General features: G+C 42.2%; 1 protein-coding gene across 1 annotated transcript in view; it reads right to left on the reverse strand.

The window, feature by feature from the left end:
- Positions 1-4,844: 4,844 nt before the first annotated feature.
- The window catches only part of VEGFD (vascular endothelial growth factor D), a 33,316-nt gene continuing 11,425 nt past the window's right edge, over positions 4,845-26,735 (reverse strand). The window contains exons 2-7 of the mRNA XM_074945977.1: positions 17,198-17,408; positions 13,468-13,658; positions 11,514-11,662; positions 10,134-10,231; positions 7,197-7,392; positions 4,845-5,678 (exon numbers count right to left, since the gene is read on the reverse strand). Of these exons, the coding sequence (XP_074802078.1) occupies positions 5,552-5,678; positions 7,197-7,392; positions 10,134-10,231; positions 11,514-11,662; positions 13,468-13,658; positions 17,198-17,408 (972 nt within the window). The 3' untranslated portion in view covers positions 4,845-5,551. The remainder of the gene's footprint in view (positions 5,679-7,196; positions 7,393-10,133; positions 10,232-11,513; positions 11,663-13,467; positions 13,659-17,197; positions 17,409-26,735) is intronic.

The raw sequence follows: 26,735 nt of genomic DNA on the forward strand, positions 1-26,735 counted from the left end.
CCTAGCCCGGGCTGCCCGCCGCGAAGGGACAGTGCGTCCTAGCGGTTAAAGTCACGGATGGTATAAACGGGCATAGCTGGCACCTCACCAAACATCCCTGGCCATCGGCTAACAGTCCATATGTTTGAAAAGCAATGCAGGCTGAACACAATAGTAAAAGGCATGTCAAATTTCAGACAGAGATGTTCCTCTGTTCAAGCAACCTTTTTGCAGTGGAGGTCTTTTAGTCATAGGAAGAGCTAACGACATCAATCAAAATACAGATCTGCCATCAGTTTTACAATCCTCATTTAAGTCTTCTGCATTGTTATACTAAATCTCTATTATGAAATCTGTAAAGCATTTTATAATATATTGGTATGAAAGTTGATATATAAAAAGCATTTATTTTTATGGTACATTAAAGATTTCAAAATGGATCATTTCCAGTATCTGTCAAATAAAATATCCTCAAAGGGTTTTTATAAATCCTCATCAAACTCTTGTCATTACATATCTGCTTGTGTTTCCAACTGCAACAAAGGATCCCGTCAGTGTTTTCCTTTTAGTCCTTGTTTTCCAAATGGAGGATTTACGGTCTTTGCCATGGTGTTTGCAACACCCGGACCGTCTTGAGGCTATAATAATCAAGAACCTCCCACAGAACTGGCATTTGCAGTGTTATGCTTAAACTTTTCAGCTTTTCCACATGCTGCTGTTATGTGGCATGTTATGAATATTGGGAACATGCTCCAGTTTTGTTTTCTCACTATTCGGGTAGGATAGCAGTATGGAAAAGGACAGCTTCCAGCAGCACAAACACTGACACAGGACCTTGGTGGCAGAAGATCTGCCCGCGCAGGAATTTACTGTTGAAGAAATAAGCTGCCGTCTCCTTTGTGCTGGAAGGACAGGAGTGAGCCAGCACCGCTCAAAAAGTAGGCTGTGGTGACCAGGGATGTAGGAGGATGGATGTACTGATTCAGTGCATCTTCCATCAGCAGGGTTCCCATTAAATCTACCCTTCTACACCATAGAAACCCAAGGGAGGGCAGTGCTGGGACATGGTGTCCTTTCAGGTAAATCTCCATCAAGCCATCAGGGGCCTAGCAGGTTTAGGGATTTTTTGAATTCCTGCATCAGCTGTAGGGAATCTGGCCAACTGTATGAGAGACAAGAAAAGCTTTGCTAATGACATCATGAATAGGTCGGAATATGAACAAGAGGCTCCTCAGCAGCTCTCCAACACCACTTTCTACAAGCCATTACCCTCTGATCCCACTGAGGGTTACCAAAAGAAACTACACCATTTGCTCAAGAAACTCTCTGAAAAAGCACAAGAACAGATCCACACAGACACAGCCCTAAAACCCCGACCTGGGGTATTCTATCTGCTACCCAAGATCCATAAACCTGGAAATCCTGGACGCCCCATCATCTCAGGCATTGGCACCCTGACAGCAGGATTGTCTGGCTATGTAGACTCCCTCCTCAGGCCCTACGCTACCAGCACTCCCAGCTATCTCCGAGACACCACTGACTTCCTGAGGAAACTACAATCCATCGGTGATCTTCCTGAAAACACCATCCTGGCCACTATGGATGTAGAAGCCCTCTACACCAACATTCCACACAAAGATGAACTACGAGCCGTCAGGAACAGTATCCCCGATAATGTCACGGCAAACCTGGTGGCTGAACTTTGTGAGACTTTGTCCTCACCCATAACTATTTCACATTTGGGAACAATGTATACCTTCAAATCAGCGGCACTGCTGTGGATACCCACATGGCCCCACAGTATGCCAACATTTTTATGACTTACTTAGAACAACGCTTCCTCAGCTCTCGTCCCCTAGTACCCCTACTCTACTTGCGCTACATTGATGACATCTTCATCATTTGGACCCATGGAAAAGAAGCCCTTGAGGAATTCCACCATGATTTCAACAATTTCCATCCCACCATCAACCTCAGCCTGGACGAGTCCACACAAGAGATCCACTTCCTGGACACTACGGTGCTAATAAGCAATGCTCACAAACACCACCCTATACCGGAAACCTAGTGACCGCTATGCCTACCTACATGCCTCCAGCTTTCATCCAGACCACACCACACGATCCATTGTCTACAGCCAAGCTCTTCGATACAACCGCATTTGCTCCAACCCCTCAGCCAGAAACAAACACCTACAAGATCTCTATCAAGCATTCTCACAACTACAATACCCACCTGCGGAAGTGAAGAAACAGATTGACAGAGCCAGAAGAGTACCCAGAAATCACCTACTACAGGACAGGCCCAACAAAGAAAATAACAGCAAGCCACTAGCCATCACCTTCAGCCCCCAACTAAAACCTCTCCAATGCATCATCAAGGATCTACAACCTATCCTGAAGGACGACCCATCACTCTCACAGATCTTGGGAGACAGGCCAGTCTTTGCTTATAGACAGCCCCCCAACCTGAAACAAATACTCACCAGCAACCACACACCACACAACCCAGGAACCTATCCTTGCAACAAAGCCCGTTGCCAACTGTGTCCACCTATCTATTCAGGGGACACCATCATAGGGCCTAATCACATCAGCCACACTATCAGAGGCTCGTTCACCTGCACATCTACCAATGTGATATATGCCATCATGTGCCAGCAATGCCCTCTGCCATGTACATTGGTCAAACTGTACAGTCTCTACGTAAAAGAATAAATGGACACAAATCAGAGGTCAAGAATTATAACATTCAAAAACCAGTTGGAGAACACTTCAATCTCTTTGGTCACTCGATTACAGACCTAGAAGTTGCAATTCTTCAACAAAAAAACTTCAAAACCAGACTCCAACGAGAGCCTGCTGAATTGGAATTAATTTGCAAACTGGATGCAATTAACTTAGGCTTGAATAGAGACTGGGAGTGGATGGGTCATTACACAAAGTAAAACTATTTCCCCATGTTTATTCCCGCCTCCCCCTCCTCTTCCCCGCCTGTTCCTCAGATGTTCTTGTCAACTACTGGAAATGGCCCACCTTGATTATCACTACAAAAGGTTCCCCTCCCCCCCCTTGCTGGTAATAGCTCACCTTACCTGATCACTCTCCTTACAGTGTGTATGGTAACACCCATTGTTTCATGTTCTCTATGCATATAAATCTCCCCACTATATTTACCACTGAATGCATCCGATGAAGTGAGCTGTAGCTCACGAAAGCTTGTGCTCAAATAAACTTGTTAGTCTCTAAGGTGCCACAAGTACTCCTTTTCTTTTTGCTAATGTTAACTTTGATACTATGTATTATGAAGGAATGGGGACGGGGGACAAGAAGGCAGCCCTGATCCTGCAAAGACTCATGCAAGTGCTTAATTTTGTACACTGGCCGTAGTCCCATGGAAGTCAATGGAATGACTCAAAATTGGTAAAATAAAGCACATGCATAAGTCTTTGCAGGATCATGGCCTTCATTTTTGTATTATTTTTTTTTTTAAGAGTATCATTCCTTGGGATTACATCGTAGCAAACCTAATGTTAACAATGCCTCTTCCTTGTCAGTTGGGTATAGAATTGTATTGCCTGACTTCTTAAAAAATTGTTTAGCTGTGCAAACAATGCTATATAACAAAGTTTCGCGCATGTAGGCCCTGGCCCAAAATGGGAGGCAGCGTGGTGTTCAGGAAGTGCAGTCTCTCCGACAGCTCCGTGACATATTGGGGAAATGTACAAGCTGCAGTAACTATTGGACCAGTGCTGCCTAATCTGCCAGCAAGTCCAACTGAGGAGCTATGTCCATCCCTGGATTTTGAGCAAAGTGGAGGGGTGGCATTCTTCTATCCCCTTGAGGAACCTGCAGAAGGGGCCGGGACAACCTGTCCAATAACGAATAGGTGTATGAACTTGAAGTCTATCAGGGAGAAGAGAGTATGCCAGGAGAATCCACAAGTACACCAGCAATAGCCAGATGATAGAAGGTCTGGGAGTAACTGTTCAGAACATTTGTCTAGGGCCAAATCCAATATCCCTTACTCAGATAAAAATCCCACTAAAGCAGTGGCGGTGGAACATTTTTAATAGTGGGGGTGCTGAAAGCAAGCCCCTTTACCACTATCCACTCCACCCCACCCCACCCCCAGGGCTGAGGCCGGGACTCCGGGCGTGTGGGGCCAGCAGCCGGGAGCCCGAGGGTGCTGCAGCACCTCCCGCACCACTAGTTCCCGTGCCTATGCACTAAAGTTAATGGGAAATTTGCCCAATGCCTGAGTAAATACTGCAGGATTTGGCCCTTGTCTTTTTAAAGGAATCCAAATGTTAAGCCTGTACAAATCCAGAAAATAATGCTCAGCCCACACATTACAAAGATTTTTTTCTGTTCCTTATGTCATGTCCGGCAGTCCGGTTTTGTTTCCACTGTTCCTCCTGGGCTTCTATCTTCTGAAAACAGCATATGGAAACATAACATTTAGAACTGGAAAAGATCTGTTAGGTTATTTAATCCATCCCACTGCCAGTGTAGGGTTGTTCCTGACAGTATTTTCTTCAGGCTTGTCCAGTCCAGGTTTAAGTGACTCATATGATTGGGCTTCCCAGCCTTTTCCCACTCTTGGGCCTGCGTAACGCTCCATTGCTCAGGTCTTATGTGGGTGAAATGAATTCCAGCCTTCAGAAGATACTCTCTATTTCCATAGCATCACAGCCTAAGAGTAAAACAAGCCCTCAACAGAATTTGCCTTCCCAAAAAATCTCTGGGGGTATTTTGGTATTTGTGTGAGTGCCACCTCAGTGGGGCACCAACACACCACAGCAGGAGCCAAACCTCCCCCCAAAACTGAAACCCATCACCGGTGTGGGAAATGAAATCCTTTATTCAAACTACTGTGACAACCAGATTTACCAAGTGTCTTTACTCCAAGCTAGGTGTGGACTGGGGTCAGTTCCAGTGGGGACAAACCCAACAAAGCCATAGCTTGACCCTTTTGTGGGGTGGGTTTGTTTGGTATGCATTTGTTTGAGATGACATAGGATAATAAACAGCTTGAATAACTGAAGTATTTATTTTCTTATATACATTTAAATATGGCACATCTGACAGTAGTTGTATGATAAACTCAAAATGATAATCAAAGCTGGACAGTAGATCAAATCATTCAGTGCTGAACATATTAGAAGCCAAATTCTGTACACTGAAGCTCTGAAGAATGTTTCACCAAAGAGATGCACTAGCTAAGATTTCAGAGACTATTTAGTTCAAATTCCTGAACTGCTGGACGGTGACGTTCACTCTACTACACATATACCAGTCTCATCCTCCATATAACAGTGTTGACTTGGCTCCTTCCACTCTTCCTTTCCTACAGCTGGTAATCTTTCTACTGTAGTTATCCATTAGAAGACAGCTATCAATGACCCAGAGGGTCCACTAATAGTTAGTGATTAATCTAATAAATAAATGCAGACTGGATTCATTCTTCTGCGATTAATGTGGAAGATGTCCCATGTTTACTAATGATTTAAAAGTCAGTGACAGCTACTTTGCAAAGCAGTGTGTTTCTGGGAGAGAGGGGGAAAGCTAGATCAAGGATTTTCTTTGCTTTGTGACCCATGAGAGCTTCTCTTCTCCTTTGGACAACGACAATGCTTTGTACACACTGGCTTTGCAGTTGAACATGTTCTGGGTTGGAATGGGCACTTGTCCTCACAGCTGTTTAATAAAGAGAGAGAGGGGGGAGGGCATGATAATGTGATAGCTCTCCACTTGTATATCCTTCAACATTTTCAGCATCTTAGCATATTTACCCAAAATGTAATGCCCTTGCATGGGAGGAGATTGGGAAGACATGGAATGGATAGGTCCAGTAGTTCCACATGAAAGGGGAAACCTAGATAAAGAGAGGCATCTGCATGGAGGACTTCCCCTTTCACATCATTCTGCTGACATCCCTTCTCTTTAACAAGATGTCCTGCCATTGCCTGAATTTCCCAGCAGTTGCACAGTAGCAGCCCTAGAGTGCCCCCAAGTTAATGTTGCTTTAAAGAGTAAAGTAATTTCTAATCAGATTCCTAAGTGGAAACCCAAGGGCCCACCAGATGGCAATGCTGAAGAGAGTAGCTGTTTCCTTGCTTCATGCCCTCTTGACCTTGAAATCCTGCAGAGTCCTCACATCATAGAGAATCCCAGGAGAGGGAGCAATACTGTGGAGCTAGCAGTCCCCCCGCCTCTTTCTGAGCCCCTTCAGAGCAGTGAAGGAGCCACTCTAGTTCAATGTCTTTTAAATTATGTGAATGCAGTACTCCCGAATGGTGCTGAAGTGATATCTTTGCAGATGAAGCACTCTGCTTATCCACAGGACAGGACAGATACAACACAGACAATGCAGGCTTCCCCACACAGCTTCAAGGTACCTCAGCCCTGACCTAGAGGGTCTATCTCTAAGCATGAAAGGATAGTTAATTTCCCACCCCCATTAAGTCCTTGAGTACTCCGCTGAGGTGGTGAGAAAATATGCTCATTTAATGGTAGGTATTATGTGATGATGATTTTTGTCACATGGACACCTGTTTGCTATGAATTATATTGAGACTATTAACTTGTTTCCCAAAGGCCACTGCACAGGAGTCAGATGGTAATGACTGTCAGTCACAAGGGACATGGACTGAATCTGAACCACCTGGAAATGAAAGGCTCCAAATCCCATCACAAACCCTCTGGGCCATACACTGTCTTCAGATAAGATAGTTAAAGAAATCGTTCCCCAGATATTAGAAACAAATATGTCCGTGCATGAAGGGTGCTTAGAAACTACATAACAAGTATTAGCAACTCCTCTTTTCACTTAAGTAGCACCTATTGTCCAAGGGTCTCAAAGTGCTTTAGCTAAACAAACCTTACACCTTCTACAAGTATTATTTCCATTTTACTGATTTGTTAAGTGACTTGCCCTGGGTCACACAGTGAGTATCTGGTAGAGTCGAGAATACAACCCAGGGTCTTGACTTCCTGTCCTCTGGTTTCATCATTAAATGACACTATATCAATAGATGGGACCGATTGGGACCGCAAAGAAAACTGGCAAACCCATTAAAAAACAACTACCCCCAAAACTACAAAAGTGAATTGTATTTTAAAAGTTCATATGTATTGCTTAATTGAAAAGAACATGGTTTTCATGTTGCCCAACTATGTTAAGAGGTGTGAAATTGAAAGGGAAGAAACACTTACCTGCAAGTTTCTGCATGAAATATCTTGTGTTTCTGAGAGCAGCTCTCCTGGCTCTCCCTACACAAATAGCAGCTGCAGTTCTCTTTATTTTGGAAAAAATCGGTGGGACATTTCCATCTACAGATACACTCACAATTATCTTCATCAAATTCCATATGTGGTCCACACTTAGCCAGCTCAGCAAGAGGAGGGAGTCCTGTAACAGACAAATCTTTTGGCAATAAGGTCTGTATGCCCAGATTCTGCTTTAGATTATATGTGTGGAAATTCCATTGAAACCACCAGGATTTATGCATGTGTACATGAAGGGGGAATCTGATCCTAAGAATTTCTATTAGGAGTTAATATGCTGGATGAGACCTCCACCAAACTGAAGAGAAGATTGGGATGATTTCCTTGCCTCTGAGGGAGCTATACTGCTAAATCACCCCTGACACAAACAACCTCCCCTGGGACACCTACAAAAAATATTTGCAAGGAGTTTGATTTTTGAATACAGTAGCTACTTAAGGTATTTAAAAAACCAAACATGTATCCAATACAAAGTACAAACAACATACACACAACACTGTGCTTCTCAATCAATGCACTCAGTATATTTTTTCAGAAACAAAAGTATAAACAATTCTAGCAAGGTACAGCCTAGTCTAAGTCTGTTTGCTAAGCACTCTTCTTGGTTAATATGATGAGGGCAATGAGAAAACATTTTGTTTTAATGGTAAAAGCAGAAAATAAATGACTGTGCTCCTCAATACCTCACCCCTTCTCTGCAAACATGCACATCCTGGCATACCAGGAGATTTATCATGGCAAAAGGTGAAGATTTTTATGAGAGCCCTTAGTAAAGTGTTGGCAGCACACCCTGGTTAAAGGTCATAGCATAGAATGTGTCATTGGAATGGTAATTTCCTGTAATTTTATAAGTAGGTCTTGGATTTAACCTATGGAATGTGAAATTTAACCTATGACTATGACCTCTGGAATCTGAGCTCTGACCTCAATGGCCAGAAAGGATATACTCATTATTTGAGGGAAGCCTCCATCGTTGTTAACTTAATACCAGAAATTAACAGCCAAACAAAATAAAAAGCAAATATAATTTAAAGATACGGAAATCTGCATAGTTTCTGGTGAAATGATCCCCACCCCCTTCCTTGGGTGATGAGCCTTGGCATATATTAATTGGTGTAGATTGTTCAATTCTCTTTGCTTTAGCCTCAAGGTCTTATTTAAAATTAATTTGTCTAGGCTACTGTCAAACTGCAGCAAATGATTGTTCATTGTTGCAAATGTTTGCCTTACATCAGTAAAAGGCATAATACTGTTATTATAAGTCACTCTATTTATCCTTTTGTTAGCCCATAGCACAAACGGCTAGATGTTAGGTGCAATATGAGTTTGCCTGGTGCCCCCCTCATCCCCACACTTTGGTCTTCCTGTAAAGTATCAAATACTTAGCACTGATAAAGCCAGGATACCATGCTTGATGGACTAATGATCTGATCCAGGACGACAAACCTGTGTCCCAGTAAAATTGCTTTCTTGTCTATTAATGCTAAGAGAGTGTACTAGATAGGAAGAGTTTATGGAGCTATGTGGTTTTATTTTAGGTCACTGGCCTAGGAATGTAAATGCTTGCCAAATTGCTTTTATTACTGGTTTGTATTCTTTATTTTGTTGAATGTAAGATCATCTAGAAAGACAAGATTTTCTTCTGTGTCCATGTAGTCCAGGTATATTGATTCCCATTATTTCCCACCTGAATATAAATATGGTATGGTATTTAGGGAGATTTTAATACCTCTCAATATGTTCATCTTGAAAGATTCTTTAGATTTATAGCAGTTTGTTTATTTTCCCCAAGGAAAGTTTTCAGTTGATCTCTTTTATGGATTCAACTCTTCTCCACCAAGAAAACAGGAAGGAGGCAAAGCTGATAATGACCGTATGGTTATATACCAAGATGGATGCTTTCTTAGAAGTCATGTCTACATATCATTGCTACTAACTTTGTTCTGTTCAGTTTGTATCCAGTAGCCTAACAGAGCACCTTACTCTCACAAGTAGCCCCATTGGTATCATATAGAGTGTGCCCTGGTCTTGCCTGCATGCATAACTCTCTCCACGCACTGGGTGAGGACTGAGGAGAGAGGGAGCAAGTCACAGCTCAACCCTGAGTGCCAGCTTGCCAGCCAGGGAACGAGCTGGGCACAAGGGGAAAGCGAACAAAGAGCCTGTAAAAGGCTTGAGTGAAACATTCCCTCCTTCCCCGACACATGAGGGGACCACAGGAAGCATTATGCCTCAGAGGGGTGTCTCTCAAGCACATTTCCTCTCAAGTGCAGTTGATGCCATGTCTAGCCTATAAGAACCAATCATGTGAGGAATGGTTTGCAGGATCAAACTCTCGAATTACTGGGGGCAGAAGTCCACACTCTGCACATTTTTATTCATACGACCCTACTGATTTCAGTCAGGTTTTCATGTGTGCACTATATATGAAGGTAGAATGTAGCCCTGAATTTGTGCGGTAATATCTTTGCCAATTTATTTTAAACCCAGAAAAACATGAACATTTCTTGAATACAGGTGAATAGATGGGGGATACTGAGTTGAAAGCCCCCTAAATAAACGACTAAGTCATCTGTGTACAATGACAATTCAGAGTGATTGCCAGCTACATTAATTCCTTCCAGTACATTGCTATTCCTTATTCCCATTGCTAATATGAAAAGGCAAAAATGCTCAGAAGAAAATGAGATGAGGTAACACCATTTGTGTGTGTGTTTACAACTAGAGTGCTATATAATAAGGCAATGCAGTCTACTGATTTAGAATCCAAGAGAAATCTCAATGAGAAAAAGGAGAGAACTTTATCAAGCTCCTTCAGATAGAGATGGTGGCTGCAGAAATGTCAGTCAACAATACTACTTTTACCTTCCCTTCTGCCAGGATGTTCTTTATCTACCACGCATTCACATTTGTTGCTGTCCCATATCAAGCCACTGTGACAAAGTTTGTTGGTAAAGGGGCAACTAGAAGGAAAAACAATATGGTCAGGTATTTGAAAAAAGCTTCACAAGAACCCTGCCATGTACATTGGCCAAACCGGACAGTCTCTACGCAAAAGACTAAATGGACACAAATCTGACATCAGGAATAACGTTCCAAAACTGGTAGAAGAACACTTCAACCTCTCAGCCACTCAGTAAAAGACTTAAGGGTGGCAATTCTGCAACAGAAAAGCTTCAAAAAACAGACTCCAAGGAGAAACTGCTGAGCTTGAATTAATATGCAAACTATTCAAACCCAAGTTAATGGTATCTAGAGACTGGGAGTGGCTGGGTCATTACACATATTTAATCTATTTCCCCATATTAAGTATCCTCACACCTTCTTCTCAACTGTCTAAATGGGCCATCTTGATTATCACTACAAAAGTGTTTTTCTCCTGATAATAGCTCATATTAATTAATTAGCTTCTTACAGTTTGTATGGCAACTTCCACCTTCTCTGTATGTAAATATATGGAACATATAGTAAGAAAATATATACATACATATTCTTACTATATGTTCCATTCTATTCATCTGATGAAGTGAGCTGTAGCCCACGAAAGCTTATGCTCTAATAAATTTGTTAGTCTCTAAGGTGCCACAAGTACTCCTTTTCTTTTTGCGGATACAGACTAACACGGGCTGCTACTCTGAAACCTGAAAAACACTAGTCAGTTAGTGTGCTCAAGACAAGTATTTACTGCCAGACCTGTCAACTGTATTATATGAATTAATGGCAATAGCAGTGCTTAATTCATGCCAGGGCTTGCTAGGGCTGAGCCTCAGCACCTCTAGGCTTGGCAGTTCATAGCCCTGGCGCCTCTGGGCCATTTTATGAAAGTAAAAAAATTGCTTGAGCCCTGGCACCTCTCATTACAAATTAAGCATGGTGTCATATTACCCTAGATAGGAACACTGTGGCAGTCTGCACTGATGTCCCAATCCAATGATGCACAAGTTAGGAACAGGCCTAACTTTAAGGAGATGAGTAGGTACATTAACTGCGATGGGCTTACCCAAGTGCTTCTAGTTAGGTAATTGCTGAATTGTGGCCTCAATCTGGCTGCCAAATATGTGCAGACTAAACCTGTTTACAGCAGGCTTGAGTTTGGCTCTATAAGTTTGAAGAATACCCAGGATGTTTGAAAACTAGTGGGAAAGCAAAAGATGGAAAAAAGCAGTAGTGAATGACTTAAAATAAAAGAGCTTCCTAGTTAATGCAGTATACTCTGTGTCTTTACAAAATATTACAGAGCCTTACCCATCCTCCTCTGGGTACTGGACAGATCTTCGTATGATGGCATATTGGTGATGCTGAGCAGTTGATAAGCATCTACAATGTGTGTGGTTGGCAATTTTGACTGGCACTGGCTCTGGCACACTTGTCAAAGGAACTGAAATCTCAAAGAGCTAGGAGAATGAAATATGCTGTTCAGTTTCTATTATACAGCTATCATTATTCCTTAAAATCTTTTAAATGCCAGCTTCCTCCCCACTGCCATCTCCCCCCCTTGCCCTTCCTCTTTTCTTCTGGTAGCCACCACAGGTCTGACCCAAGTTAACCAAAAGGGAAAATTAAGCAATGCCCACTGAGCTAGGAACTGATCAGCTTAGTCAACCCAGGGCTAACAAAATAATATATTGTAAATATCATTTGCTGAGCAATCAACAGTATGTTTCAGGAATAAAGCTGAAAAACATGTAGATGACTGGAACTTGTTTTCACATACATTAGCAATGTAACCTCAATCACTTATATAGATACTCATTTATCATCTCTGTCTCAGCCTCCAGTGGATGTTTCGCCATGAAGCCTACAATTTTTCTGTAAAGAAATAAAGAGCTCAGGGAACAATTCTGTTCTCAGTAACACTGATGTAAGTCTGGAGTAACTTAATTGACTTTAGTAGAATAATTCTGGATTTATATGGTTGTATCTGGGAACAGAATGTACTCAAAAGCTTTTGAAAATAGCTATTTTGAAGGAAGTTGAAAGAATGTTACACTCCGCAGAATTGAATAAACTTTAGTTTTTTAACAGACTTATGAACTACTGCTCCAAGCATAACTACATGAATAAATAAATGATTTCTAGCCTAACCCAGACCTCTGAGTTAGTCAGACATCTGTGGTATACATACAACAGCTCATAACAGCGCTCTCCTCCTGATGTGAAATAGAACTGATTAACAAACATCTACATAGATTCATAGATATTTAGGTCAGAAGGGACCATTATGATCATCTAGTCTGACCTCCTGCACATAGAAGGTATTGGGCCTAATTCACCATTGCGTTACTCCAGTTTTATTCCAGCACAACTCCACTGAAATCAATGGAATTACACTGATACACAACTGGAATAACAGAGGTGGATCAAGACCACTGGTTTAGAATGCTTGTTCCAGGAATATTTTAACTTTCTCTCTAAAGAATTGTCCATGAATTTTGTACCAGTGCAAAAACTTTTCATAAGTAGAATTTAATGCATCTCTATAAAGGCATAAAGTTTTAACAACTGTAAATTAATAGTGCTGCCTGCAAAATTCAGGTTATTTGCTGCCTGTTGCTACTTAGCAGTATCTGCCTATTGATTTAAGCCTACATGTTCAAAAGCAATTTATGATTTTGGGCACTGAAAACCTAAGGCATTTGTATTGAGGGCACCTGATTTTCAAAGAGAAGCTGCACAACACTTGGAAAAATCAAGCTTCTTTAAGGCATGTGAAGCAGGGCACCCAAACGATGAGACACCTAAAATCACTAGTCACAATTTTCAAAATTTAGAACTTATCTCTGAGGCACTACACATCAGATTTCCTACAGAATCTATTAGGTCAGTGGTGCTGGGAGTCTCCATGAGCCACTAGCATCAGGCAATCCCAGGTCTCAATAACTATAGAATAAAGAAGAATTAAACTCGTTAACGCTACATGAGACCATAGTCCATTCACATGAACTTATTCTCCACTGCTGTGAACCAGGTTTCGTCATGTATACTTTTGTAAAGTGAGTATAAAATGGCACTAAATCATCATTCACCAGGCCTTATTCACTCTGTATCAATACAAATGTATTCTTATCATTATGACTGTAGAGAAGAGCTGTATCCTCAGGTATCTCCATAACTGGCTTTCAGTGGCCCAGCATCCTCTTCCCTCACTTTGTTTCAGAGCCAGTGACAGGCAAGACGGAAGACAAATGGTTTCAATTACCGTTTTTGAAACATAAGTTGTGCTTGTGTTCATACAGCCCAGGCTCTCCTCATTGCAGCAACCTCCACATCGGAACACATTCACACAGGGAGGCTTAAAGAACTTGTTGGTGGTTGTACCTAGCTCTTTGGCAACTTCCACGCAGGTCTCCCTTGGCACACACTGAGTTTTTTGCCATTCCTCATCTATGACTGCAGAAAGCACAATCATTATGAACAGTATTAAAAATAATAACTGCATTCAGTTAAAAAGGCATAAGAAGCAGGTCTGGGGTGGAATCCAATGGCAAAACTCCCATTGACTTCAATAGGGACAGGATCTCACCGATAAGCAAAGACATTAAAACATGACCAGTGTATTTGAGTGCCTCCATTTTTGGATACCCAGCTTGAGGCACTTTAAAGGAACCTGATTTTCAGAGGGAGGTGCTCAGCGCTTTCTTAAAATCGGGCCCCATCAAGATGTCTCAAATTGGACACCCAAAATCACCAGTCACTTTTAAACATCTTTGCCTAGGATCCATTTATTTGCCATTGTGCAATTAGGACTTTGGGGCAGGGATTCTGATTTTCATTACAGCAGTGTAAACCTGGAGTAACTGCATTAGAGTCGATAGAGTTATTCCATTTGATACCAGTGTATCAAGATCAGAATCTGACTTTAGGCTTCCTGTTAAAGTAGAAAACAATGTGCTCTCCAAACTAATTTAATTGTGTGCACATAATCATTCAAGATGTCACTTGCATAACAGAAATACTCTTCAAGCACACATTCTCCCACTATTTAATCACTTTGAAAAACTGAGGTGTTATAGGGAGACTAGGTCAGAGAAGTGGGTTTTACATTTTGTTCTGCAAGCACTGAGGTTTGTGGTCATTCTGATCTCTTCCATGTGAGAGTTACATATTCATGGAGCTCAGGTAAGATGAAGATGAAGAACAAAACCTTGAATTTGCCCTGGTAGTTCATGGGGAACCAGTAAAGAGAGACAAGCAATGGTGTGATGAGCATCTACGTCTTTGACCTAGTCTTCACACAATACCACCACATTAAAATAAAACATACACCATAGACAGAGATCAGTCCCTGATGACTGGGAGAGGGGAAGAGAAATATAAGTTTATGTGTATGATTTTAGTATGTGCTCAGTCAGATTCTGTGGTGATTCAGGGCATATTAAAACATTAATAGAGTTGGCCTTGGAATAATTCTGCCTTAGAAGATGGGGAAGAAGACCTACAGGATTTTTCTACCACAAAATTTTTATTATTTGAATTTAAATTATTTTCTCACCTGGATCTGGTGGGGATATTTGGCAGCTCTGTATCTGGAGTTAGATTTTAAAGGGAAAAGAAAGCTAACAGTTCCTCCAGATGGCACAAGTAAAGGACATCTGTAGACTATTGATTCATCTGTTTACACTTGCTACTCTTTTGAGAGAGTGACTGTTCTTCTAACCTTATTAGCTGAGCAGTTATGTTACTTTTAGGTGTTGATAAAAGTCTATTGCCATACACTGCACCAGTGCCACTTGCTGGGATCATCTGTTGTGTCATTGTGTGGACAAAATGGAGGATTATCAGTTGTCTGCAATCTTGCTGTTTCACTAAATGAGAAACCTAAAGGTTGATTTCAAGTTTTCTATAGAAAAACCTAGCAACTGGCACTGGACATTAGTTCAGTACAATGACTAGATCATGACTGCTAATGCTTCTGTGCATAATTCTTAAAGGTGCATAGATAAATTCCATGTCCTTTAACTATCCCCTCCAGGCGTTCTCAGATCATGATGTACTAGGATTTTGTTGTCTTTAAAATAAATTCTGCGAGTGGTGGGAACACTTTTCTTAAGTAGGTCAGGGTGGTAAACACCAGGAAGGGAGAAGAGCTATTTAAGTTTAAGAAAAATGTTGGCACAAGAATAAATTTGGGTTGGAAATTAGAAGGTATCTAGCCATCAGAGGCGAGAGGCTCTGGAATGGCTTTCCAATAGGAATTGTGGGGGCAACAAACAACGTAGTTAGTTTTAAGACAGGGCTTGACAAATCTGAATGGAATTGTGCGACGGGGTTGCCTTTGGTGGTGCACAACTGCTCTTGGTAGTCCTGGGGGGGTCTCTGGTTTATGTCTTATGTTCCTTCAGCCAGTCACCTGCATTGGTCAGGAAATGATATTTTTGCGCTAATGTATTCTGCTTTTTTTGGTCTCCTTCCTCTGAAGCAACAGAGATTGCTACAGATGGAGATTGGACACAGGATAGGGTGGATTGGTGCTCAGAATTCTCTCTCTCTGGTGCTTGGCTGATGAGCCTTGCTCACATGCTCAGAGTTGGACTCACTGTCATACTCAGGGTCAGGAAGAAATTTTCCACCGAGTCAGACTGGCAGAGACCATGTGCGGGGGTGGGTGGGTTCACCGCCTTCTGCAGCATATGGTGTTGGTTGCTTGCTTGGCTCATGTAAGCATATCTCACTAAATCAATTCCCTGCCATTGGAGAGGCCTCAGGTGCTGGTGCAATTTGGTCCCTCCTGTCCTTTGCCTGTGGCACACAATAGTTAAGTTGCTTGAGGGTTGTAGTACTTTGATCTAATTCTAGTTGTTGGGTTTAGTGTGCGAGTGCTGGGTGGCAGTTGGTGGCCTGTGATATACAGAAGGTCAGATTGTTGGTAGCCCCTTCTGGCCTTAAATTCTGACTCTGAGTCTAAATCCCATTCAATCATCTAAAAGCTAATTTAGTGAGGGCATTTTGGTCTGTGTCTTTGTGCTCCAGCTCAGAGATGAAAAAGCAAAAGATGTGAAAGTGTCAGCAAAGATGTGAAAGAGGGACTGCAAATATCCTAGAAGTCATACGGGAATAGGATCACTGTTTTCTGGCTTCCACACAGGGAAGTGAATATTCTGGTTGTAGTCACATCATATCAAGTTCAGGACTGTACAATAAAAGGAACAGATCTTTTACACCTTGTTACTTCACAGCTTGTATAATAAGGGTCTGTCATATAATATCTATTCACTTCATCAAGGAACAATCACTGTCTCTTTGTTTGAGTTCAATGAACTTAAATTAAATCTTGATTCTCTCATTTGAAGGGAGTTGTATTTTAATTCATTCTAAGTGGGGATCTAGATTATGACTAACCTACATCTCATTCGGGTATTAAGTCTGTTTTTGTTTCAGCACCTACTTCCACTCTCCAGATAGATTTTCTCAGACCTCTTAAAGAAGATCAAGGCAGTACCTCCTTGCTAGGTAGCTTTCACCCATACATATTGATGGCAACCTCTCTGCTGATGAGGTGTCTTATATCAGACCACAGCTCATAAAAGTAGGAATTCCAATGCTTTCTGTAAAGCTCATTTGTTTCTGCCTGCAGGCAAATTCCAGGACTTAACATTTTGCTGTTGGCAGTCCTCCTCAGCCAGCCTTTCCAAGCCATTCCTGCATGTTTACTTCTCCTCTTGTTTTGTTGACTGGCAAATCCATATTTCATATATCTTTTCTTTGGCTTGTGTACAGAGAGCACTAAACCAGCTCTGACCATAAACCAGGGAGACGTATGCAGGCTGTCGCCTAACACGTTCCTTCATATGATATGGCTTTCCTTGTTCACCATTTCCCCTCTGAAGTTGATCTATTCTAAGAATGCCTGTTTATTTAACTCCTAGTCACAGATGTGCTTGGTGATCCTGAAGATGAAGTTGATGACTCATGAACAACCACACACTTACCTCTCAGTGTCTCAATGTCATAGAAAGCAGCAGCAAATCTGGTGGAGCGATGCGACGCAGATCTGGAATCTAAATGGGAGAGGCTTTTGAGTTTTAGTCTGCATTTCCACAGCTTCCAGTCCTCCGCGTGAGTGATTCGAAGCAGCTCTTCGAGACTGGCTGCGTTCCTTATCAGCTGTTCTGACCGTTCCAATGCTGACAGAGATGCCCTCTATGACGAAAGAGGAACATCAGAAGGGCAGTGCACTTGCAATGTGTACAGAATGCAGCATATAAGAACAACACTTTCAAAAAAACAGCATTTTCCTTACAGTGAGGCAGCTCCAGGAGACATTGCGCTTACCTGAGACACAAAGCCCGCTGGAGCTCCTGCTGGAATGATATAGCTCTCTTCCACCCCAAAGGCAGAATTGTACCTATCAGGCAACAAGGTGAATTGGGCCCTATGTCAGTATTAATAAAATACCCCCATTTGTGAGAAGGTGTCATGTTCCAGGACTCTATATAGAAATACCGGGGTTTTCTGCTGACTCAGCCCGCATGTAAAGATTAGTGCCCTTCCTACAGTGTTATTTCTGCTGACTCAGCAGAACAGACGACTCCGAGTAGCTCTAACCAATGTGAAGGTAAAGGGTTCGCATATCTCCAAAGAACTGGGGAACCAGGTATAAGGCCATCGACAGGGAGGCTCAGCAGGAAGATATCCTAGGAACAAACCAAACTCAGGAGAAAACTTCGACTGAGGTTCATAGTTTGTTAAAGGCTAACCGCAGGAAGGGGGATGAGTTTTGGACATTAACCCAGGGTGTGCACAGTGCTGAGAGTCTGCCTGTTCACAACAATCTTACCTGTTTTCCGGTATTAATTATTGGCCAAATCCTGCAGACCTTACTCAAGCAAAACTATTGTAGTCACAGAGAGTATTGTTCACAAGTGAATTTACAGCAATGGCTATAGCATGTTATTGTGGGCATTCCTTACTGGATGCATACAGTATTTCTCTGTGTGTGTGCACATATGTACTGTGCTGTGATGGGGCTCATGGTAATAATTTTTTGCCACATGATGAAGTGCTGCCCTCCCTGGGATCTTATTTTATCAATTCTTGTAAGCAAAACTTCAATTCTTATAAGTAAAAGAACATTAAGGAAACCCCAATATATGAAATTGGTGATTGAGCAGGTAATAGTCCAAGATCTATATCAGCACTAAGACAGTACTCCATATACAGTCGGGGGACACCATGCTGTGTGAGGAGCAGTCTTCTGGACAAGATGTAAAACCAACGGACTGACTACATATGCTGTTAATTATCAAAACATCCGTGGCATTTTTTTTTTAACTCGGATGTTCTGGCCAACTTTGTTTTAGGTACTTTCCACCTACCTAAAATTCCCTGCTTAGTTCACTTGAAATAAGTTATTCACTGCTATCCTAAGCCTATATGTAGTGTTACTCTGTATTCTGGCCAGTGGTCATGTTTCATCTTACAGGCTGCTATATTTCACTGGTGAGTAAAGTGATTTCTGATGTTGTTTACATTTAGCGAAGCCTGAAAAGTGCTTTTTAACCCTTCTGGAAATCTAGCCCCAAAGTGTAATATAAATGTGAATCATTATTACAAATACTGAACTGCAATACCATCCTAGTTCTGCTGATCTAGGAAAGCTGAAAAAAAGCTGACAAAATAATTTGTAATAAATAATTCATTCTAAGAATTTTGCCTATTTTTTTCCATTTGTAAATTGTCTACTTGATCCCACAGATGCTAAGAGTGTAGGACAAATAATAAAGAAGTTAATGAATAAGTAGCTCAAATGCAGTAGAACGGAATAGAATGATAAACACCCTCAAACACTAGCATGATGTCCTTTATTATTGCAATAAGTCATTCCAGCCCAACCAACAGTGCCTGGGACTTTTAAACCAGATTTAAATTAAAGGGAACTTGTAAAATGAGACTGTGATATTATTCAAATTCAAAGAGATAGCTCTGTACTTTGCATGAAGGCCAGTGGTTTGAGGAGGAATATTTTGTTTGTTCTTTGGGGGGAGGGAGGCGTTAAAGGGATTTCCTAAAAATCAGGCAAAAAAGTCTGACAACACTAAGACCAAAGAACACAATAAACAGAAAAGCATGAACACATCTGCATGATCACTGTGAATCTATGGCCTTGTCTACGCTAGAAAGCCATACCACTTAGTTATACAGGTATAATCACTCTTCACTGTTCCAAGTCCCTCAGTGTTAAAGTGCAGCTGAGCCAGCTGTGGACCTGTACATGGAATAGTTCCAGGTCTTTTCATATATTAGATTCTTTTTGGGCTGGGAAAAATTTTATAGCCATTTTCTTCTCCCCAGTAATCCCCATCCCAATCTATGGTGCCCTGAAGCACTTTACTGCTAAGGCAACAGCTGCTGAGATAAACCATTGCTCCCTTAAGAGCACTGCTCCTAGCATCTCGTATTCCATAATCATTTCCACTTCACTTACTGACAGAGATTGCCCGTCATCCTCAAAGGCCCCACCATATGCACAATTGTCCTTCCAGTTGAAAAGGCTCCCTCCAGACTAGGGCCTTGATTCTGCAAAGCACTTAAGCATGTGCATGTCTTTCAGCACATACTTAAGTCTATCCCTATTCAGAAAAGCACTTAAGCACGTGTTTAGCTTTAAGGGAGTAAAGGACATGTTTTGACTTCACTGGGACCGCTCACACCTTAAGCTAGTACTTCAGTACTTTGCCAGATCACTTTGCCGGATCACAGACAGAGTGCTCGGGACCTTGAAGGCCGTCATCCCTCAAACCATAGATCGAACTAGCCTTCTTAAGGCTGTCACAAGAAGGGATAAGGCTGTGTAGCATTGAGAGGAAGACTGACTTCAGGTAATGTTTAACTAGCCGTTTCACAGTCCTAACAAATATTCAGCAGCCTAGATTCTTTGGAGGTTGGGGAGGTTTTCTGAGTTGGGTCTCCCACTCAGAGTCAAGTGGAACAAGAGCCAGAAAAGTTCAGTTCAGAGAGCATAATATGGAAATCATAGTTCTATTGGCAGGGATATTGTAATAAACTGTGTTTCTCCTATTTCCAGAAATGTCACATTGTGTATACATGGTTATTCATAATTTAAGAGCATTCAAAAATAAAAACTTTTGAAAAGCGTGTGAAAATGCAGCAAACCTGTTAATTATCCATAGCGCTGTGAACTCTGAGACAGAAGGGATTCTACAGAATTATGCACTGTTTCTTGTGTCAGAGAAGCAATGAATATTGTTTGATACCAAAGTCATCCAAGAACATACACGTCTCAAGGAAATTGTTCTAAAAATGACCCCGTACAGTGAAAACATGAAAACTAATACTTTCAAATAATATTATACATGAAGCACCATATGGTTGCCTGGTGCTGTAAAACATGCAGAAGAGGACTGATCCTGCCGGCTTATTGCTACAAATCTACAGCAGACAACACATTACACACACACAGAGGCCAGAAGGCCTTATCTTAAAAGAGAGCAGCTGTGCTGGTTTTAAACATGACACATCATGGAAAGGCTCCCCAGAAGGTGGGTGCTTTAGCATTTCCCAAGTCCACCTCCTGCTTACTGTTCAAATGTCTTTTCCTCCCTCCACCACAGCCTCCCTTTGGGGACAAGGGTTTAAAGTTGGTTGAAACAGAAGGGCAGTGCTCATCACTTCCCCTCCTCCTGGGCTGTGTGGTTTGAGGAGTGCTGCTTATCAAGGGCCGGATCTTGAACCATTAAAGTCAATGGGAGCTTTGCCATTGACTTCAGTGAGCATAGGATCAAGTCCCAAAAGCACGGAAAAGGAGGGGAGCTCCCCTCTGCTTTGGCAGATGACTGGAACTGCATTTTCTCGGATATCTCTGACTTCAAGCAATGTGCAGAGGGCACCTCCCACTCACCTCTCACTGCCCTGATCCCATCCCTTCTGCACTCTTTGCACATTCCAGACATGGCTTCTTCTGCTGGTCCATACCCCGGTCTATTCCAGATACCCCATCTCTACCTTCTTTCACTTCAATTCGCTCTGTAACCACCTCCTGCCTGCCCCCTCCATCACACACTGCTCTGATCCTCACTGTGCTTTCTAGTTTGGTGTCAGTTACTCCTTCTGCCAAGGCTCTACCTTTGGAAATAAGTCTGGTGCGGGTCTGATCAGACTTACCTGTGGTCAGGTAGTTCAGTCTCAGGTGGGTTGGTCAGGCTGGAGTATTTTGGTGCTGAGGGATCTCTTACTCACTGTCTTCCCCTTTCCTTAAGCTCAGTCCAGGAGGATGTGGAAATTTCTGTCATTTCCACTGTTATTATTTGTATTGTGATAGTACCTAGCCATGGACTGGAATCCCATTATGCTAGGCACTGTACACAAGCTAATGAAACCACTATCCATGCCTCAAAAACCTTACCATCTACAATGATTTGGGAGAGTCATGAGAAACTAGTCATGATAGACTCATACACATGACCCCAAAGTGAACAAAATCATGTTTCAAGCTATTTCATGGTGAATCTGACAAGTTTTACAACGTTCAAATACCAAAAAGCACACACTACAAATGACAAAATACAAATGCTATGGCCTGCAGTAAGAGGTTCTGCAGAAAGACACCAAAAACAAATATCAAACCAAAATCTTATGTTTACATGACTGATCCCAGGCTCTTTGGTTTCCCACCATTTTCAATATTATTTTTGAACTGTAAGAACAGATTCCATACCAGAAGGTAATAATCATATTTGTACTTGCATCAAGTTGTATGTTTTTCCATAACACTGAACTCTCAGATTTTCCAAAGCTATCCTTCAACAATAAGAGGAAAATCTGTTTTCCTGCGCTGGGCTAAGAACAATCTCACAGACATCAAGAAAAAATTCATCAGGTCAACTTTGGGATGTTTAGATACTTATAACTTTTGTATTTCCAGAAGAAGCCATAAAGGGCTAACACCTATTGTGACAAAGTTCCTCCTCTGCTTTGGTGGGTCCTTTGCTTTTTGGTGGATTTGCTCATCTCAGAGGTTCATGGCGCCCCTCAGTTTGGCCACTTGTGCTAAAGGCTAAAACCTGCCGTTCGCTCAGCTAACCTCAGCACTCGCCAGCATGGGGGAAATGGAGAACAATCTCTGCAGTCTCTGTTGTCCCACCTAGTGGGTCGGGGAAAGGCCAGATCCCTTTCCAAATTAGACCTTCCCTTCTGGTGTTGCTCACAGACCAGGTCAACTCCTCCTGTGTCCAATCAGGAGTTGGTGGGGGGGAACCCAGGTCCGCCCTCTACACTGGGTTCCAGCCCAGAGCCCTGTGGATAGCAGCTGTCTACATCTCCTGTATCAGATGCATGACAGCTATAGCTACAACTCCCTGGGCTACTTCCCGATGGCCTCCCCCCAGCACCTTCTTTATCCTCACCACAGGATCTTCCTCCTGAAGCCTGATCACGCTTGTACTCCTCAGTCCTCCAGCAGCACATCTTCTCACTCCCTGCTCCTGGCATGCCCCCCACTAACTGATGGGAGGTCCTTTTTAAACTAGGTGTCCTGATTAGTCTGCCTGCCATAATTGATTCTAGTATGTTCTTAATTGGCTCCAGGTATCTTAATTAGCTTGCCTGTCTTAATTGGTTCAGCAGGTTCCTGATTGCTCTAGTGCAGCCCCTGCTCTGGTCACTCAGGGAACAGAAAACTATTCATCCAGTGGCCACTATATTTGCCTTCTACCAGACTCCTGTACCCCACTGGTCTGGGTCTGCCACACTATCTTCTCTCTAATAATTTGAGACGAGTCCAGAACCCTAAAACCCCCTAAAATAGGTAGCACTGGAATGGAAAAGAAGATGGTGTGAGCAAAAGCCTTGCCACCTTGACCTGCAAAGACAAGGCCAGGCCCTCAGTGAGTATGAATTAGGCATAGCTCCACTGAATTCAATAAAGTGCTGATAAACATCAGATGAGGATCTGGCCCACAGACCACACAGAACATCTATAAAGTGCAAACTCAGCCCTGTCCTGAGATTGGGCTTTACTGACAAAAACAATCCACACTCAGATGACATAAATATCAGTAACACCTTCTCCCTAGGCTCATCTGCTCCTAGGTTTCCTTCCCAAGGATTGCTCAGCCCACACCCTACATCTGAACTCTCTGTAGAGCCATCTGCACCAGTAAGTCAGCAGAACCCATCTAACACTTTCCCAGCAGGATCAACATCTGCTAACAGGGATGCTTAAGACTAATAAACTGCTGGGCTGTTACAGATGGACTTTGCACTTTTAATTTGTTTGGAGTTTGGACCACTCAGCATCTCATGCAGGAATTTGGCACAAATGGGAAAAGATGAGTGCAAAGTAATAAAAAAAGAAAGACATACTCAGGTCTTAAATTCATGTGAGGAACTGGAAAAGAAACAAGCGTATCTGCAAATCAAAAGCCACTGTCTTCAAGGACTGCAACAATCAACTCTTCACTTAAGGAAATGTACCTATTGTGAAGCCTATCCAGTGCAGAATGAGAGACAGAAAGCTGGACTAAAAAACAAGGTTGCATTTTGATTAATTTGACCATGGCCCCACTTGTACCTTTCACTCTATATTCAAACACATTTAAACCCAAGAAAATCTTATTTAACTGATAAAATCATCTCCCCAAAGTCCTACCCACACCACCTTCACACCTAAGCAAACGTTCCAGTGCTTTCCTGAATCAGGACATGGATGCTTGTGGAATTCCACTTGTGGAATTACTTGGGTATTACTTGTGTAATGGGAAACCGTGGGTAATAGCAAATTCCCTCCCATTCTACCCCATCACCAGCTTGTGTAATGCCACCACAAAGACCCATATATTATGTGGAGGCTCCTCTGTTTTGCCATCCACTCTTGGGTTTAAGCAGTGGTGGCAGGCTTGTGTGGGCTCTGCAGCGGCATGAACGCCACTTAAGGAATTCCAATATCACCATAACTATTATTATTATTACCATACAGCCTAGGAGCTCTAGTCATGGATCAGGACCCCATTGTGCTAGGTGCTGTACAAACACAGAACAAGACAGTCTCTGTCCCAAAGAGATTACAATCTATGTTAAAGACAAGAGACAATGGATAGATACGGAAAGGCAGCTGGGGAAGTACAAGGAAACGAAACAATATTAGTCAGCATGATAGGCAGTAGTCTGGGAAACCAGCAGCTGAATCGTCCTGTTTTTTGTAGACTTACAGTGCAACAGTGACTTTCACGTTTGCAGTGCTCTATACTAAAATTATGAGAGAAAACCTTGAGCAGCTTGAAAACATTCAGACTTGCAAGAGTAAATCAAAGACTTATTAACAACCAACTGCGGTATCCTATAAAATCCTGTATCAAGAGTCCAGCTTTACCATATGGCTGACAAACTAGGATCTGGCTTGCAGTAATTATGACATCACCAGCAATGGCATGTCATTTCTGAGTAGCATTATGGAAATTCTCTATTTCTCGACATTCCAACAATATTTCTGAATCTATTTCAGCTATGAAATCATGACACATGAATTCCCATCTGTAACACTATCCACTGTGAAGTACTTGCCTATAAGTATTATTATAAATGTTATAAATTAATAAAAGTACTTGATGTGCACATTACACATTATAATCATTAGCTGCAGTAATGTGCACATCAAGCACTTTGCTAATTACCAACGTGATCCTAAACAAGTAATTTGGCTTCCTAGTAATAGAGTTCCAATTTTAACATTGCTGTCTTGTATGAAATGGGCTGATCCTGCAGTTGATGGCCTCTTGCTTTGTTATAGGAAGCCTGGCTTAATACTTATACAGTAAAGTTGCATTACCTCATTCTAGCTTTAAATGGTCATTATTTGGCTGTTTAATATTGCACACCTGTTTGGCGGACAGCTCGCTTACCAGATCTCTGGATGTGCAACTTCATGCCATGATGGATTAAAATGAACACTCGTTTAATGGTTTCCCACTGTGGCACATGTGCTCCTACCCAAAATCGGGAGAGAGACACACACAGCTCATGAGTAGAGGCAAACCACGGCCAACTTGAATTTAACAATTCAGGACTACCTCCAGAACCTTCCAAAGACACATCTGAAATCTTGCAAGGTTTTTGGGGATTGGGCTAAAGCTCTTAAAGCATCCTCATTCCATTCTGAGGCACACTGGAAAGAGTTCTGGGATAATGTTAATGTCCCAAACAAACATCTGATTGCCAACCCCACTAAAGAACTCCCAGGCTTCAACCTATCATGGAAACAATGGTCCGCATTGAACCATTTCAGAACTTTGCACAGCAGATGCTGTCATCTCTTACAGCTCTGCAAGATGAGAGACAATGCACAGTGTGACAGTGCACACCAGTCGCAAACTATGGACCACATTGTAAATCAGTGCCCACTTTGATTGTTTGCCGTGGCATGCCAGACTTATGCCAAACCACTTCTGAAGCTACTCACTGGCTCACTAATCTGGACTTAAGTTATTTGAACATTGCTACTCACCTCTCTTACCACAGGCTAGGAAATTTGCCTCTAACACTTGAGAAAAAAGTGTAAGCTATCCCACTGTATCATTCAGAACATATAATTTGTTGTCATTGTTACAGCAGGGCCCATACAGTGATGCGCCTCTTGTTGACAGAGCCAGTTTTGGGGCCCTGTAAAGGAAAATTTTATCTTTACTTCTTTAAAAGTCAGTCTTCAGCTCTTTGCATTGCAAAGGTAACCTTGAAAACGTAAACGTGCTGTGCACAAATGGAGTGCTAGGGTTGACAAGAATATGCAGCTGGACTCAATTTCTGCAGCAGGAAGTTGGAAAAGACTTAAAGATTCCCCCCCCCAGCCCCCCTCTGTACATACTGGTTATGTAAAATGTGTCAGTTGTGCTTGGGGTATATCCCAAACTCTCCAGCGTGGTCCTCTGCATAGTGATGTGATAATCATGGACAGACAGCAGCAATTGTTTCACAACACGCTCCCAAATGCTAAGGCTGTTAAAGTATTCAGCCTGCTCTGAATATGCTCTTTACCAGCGTGACCTCTTGCATCCCCCCACTGAAGCTATAGGTCCACACAGGCAATGCACTGTGTACTCCCTGCAGCTCCAAGCCAGTCAGGCAGGAGGAGGGGGAGTCTGTAGCGGGTGGATTTCTGGGAGTAAAAAATATGTAACATTAATCAGGTTTTGTCTGGAGTTTGTATGAGGGAGGATGGGATTGATGGATTTGTGTTAGGGGGAGTATTCTACCCAGGGAATGTCACATGTGTCACCGACAGAGGGGGAACATTTCAGGGAGTCCCTCGTTAAAATCTTGGCAGCACATTCTTGGACCAATACCTAAAACTTCAGAGACAGGGAAACATGCTTATCATGTTCCAGCTGTGCGATCCCATGCATAAGGGAAAGTTCCTTCCTATCTCCCATATTCTAGTAACTCACTCCATGAAGTAGGAGGTTTAATTAATCTTCTGCTTCTTAATCTTCGCATTCATAGCTACAAAATGGTCATAAA

The sequence above is a fragment of the Natator depressus genome, chromosome 1 (genome assembly GCF_965152275.1).
Source record: "Natator depressus isolate rNatDep1 chromosome 1, rNatDep2.hap1, whole genome shotgun sequence".
NCBI lineage: Eukaryota > Metazoa > Chordata > Testudines > Cheloniidae > Natator > Natator depressus.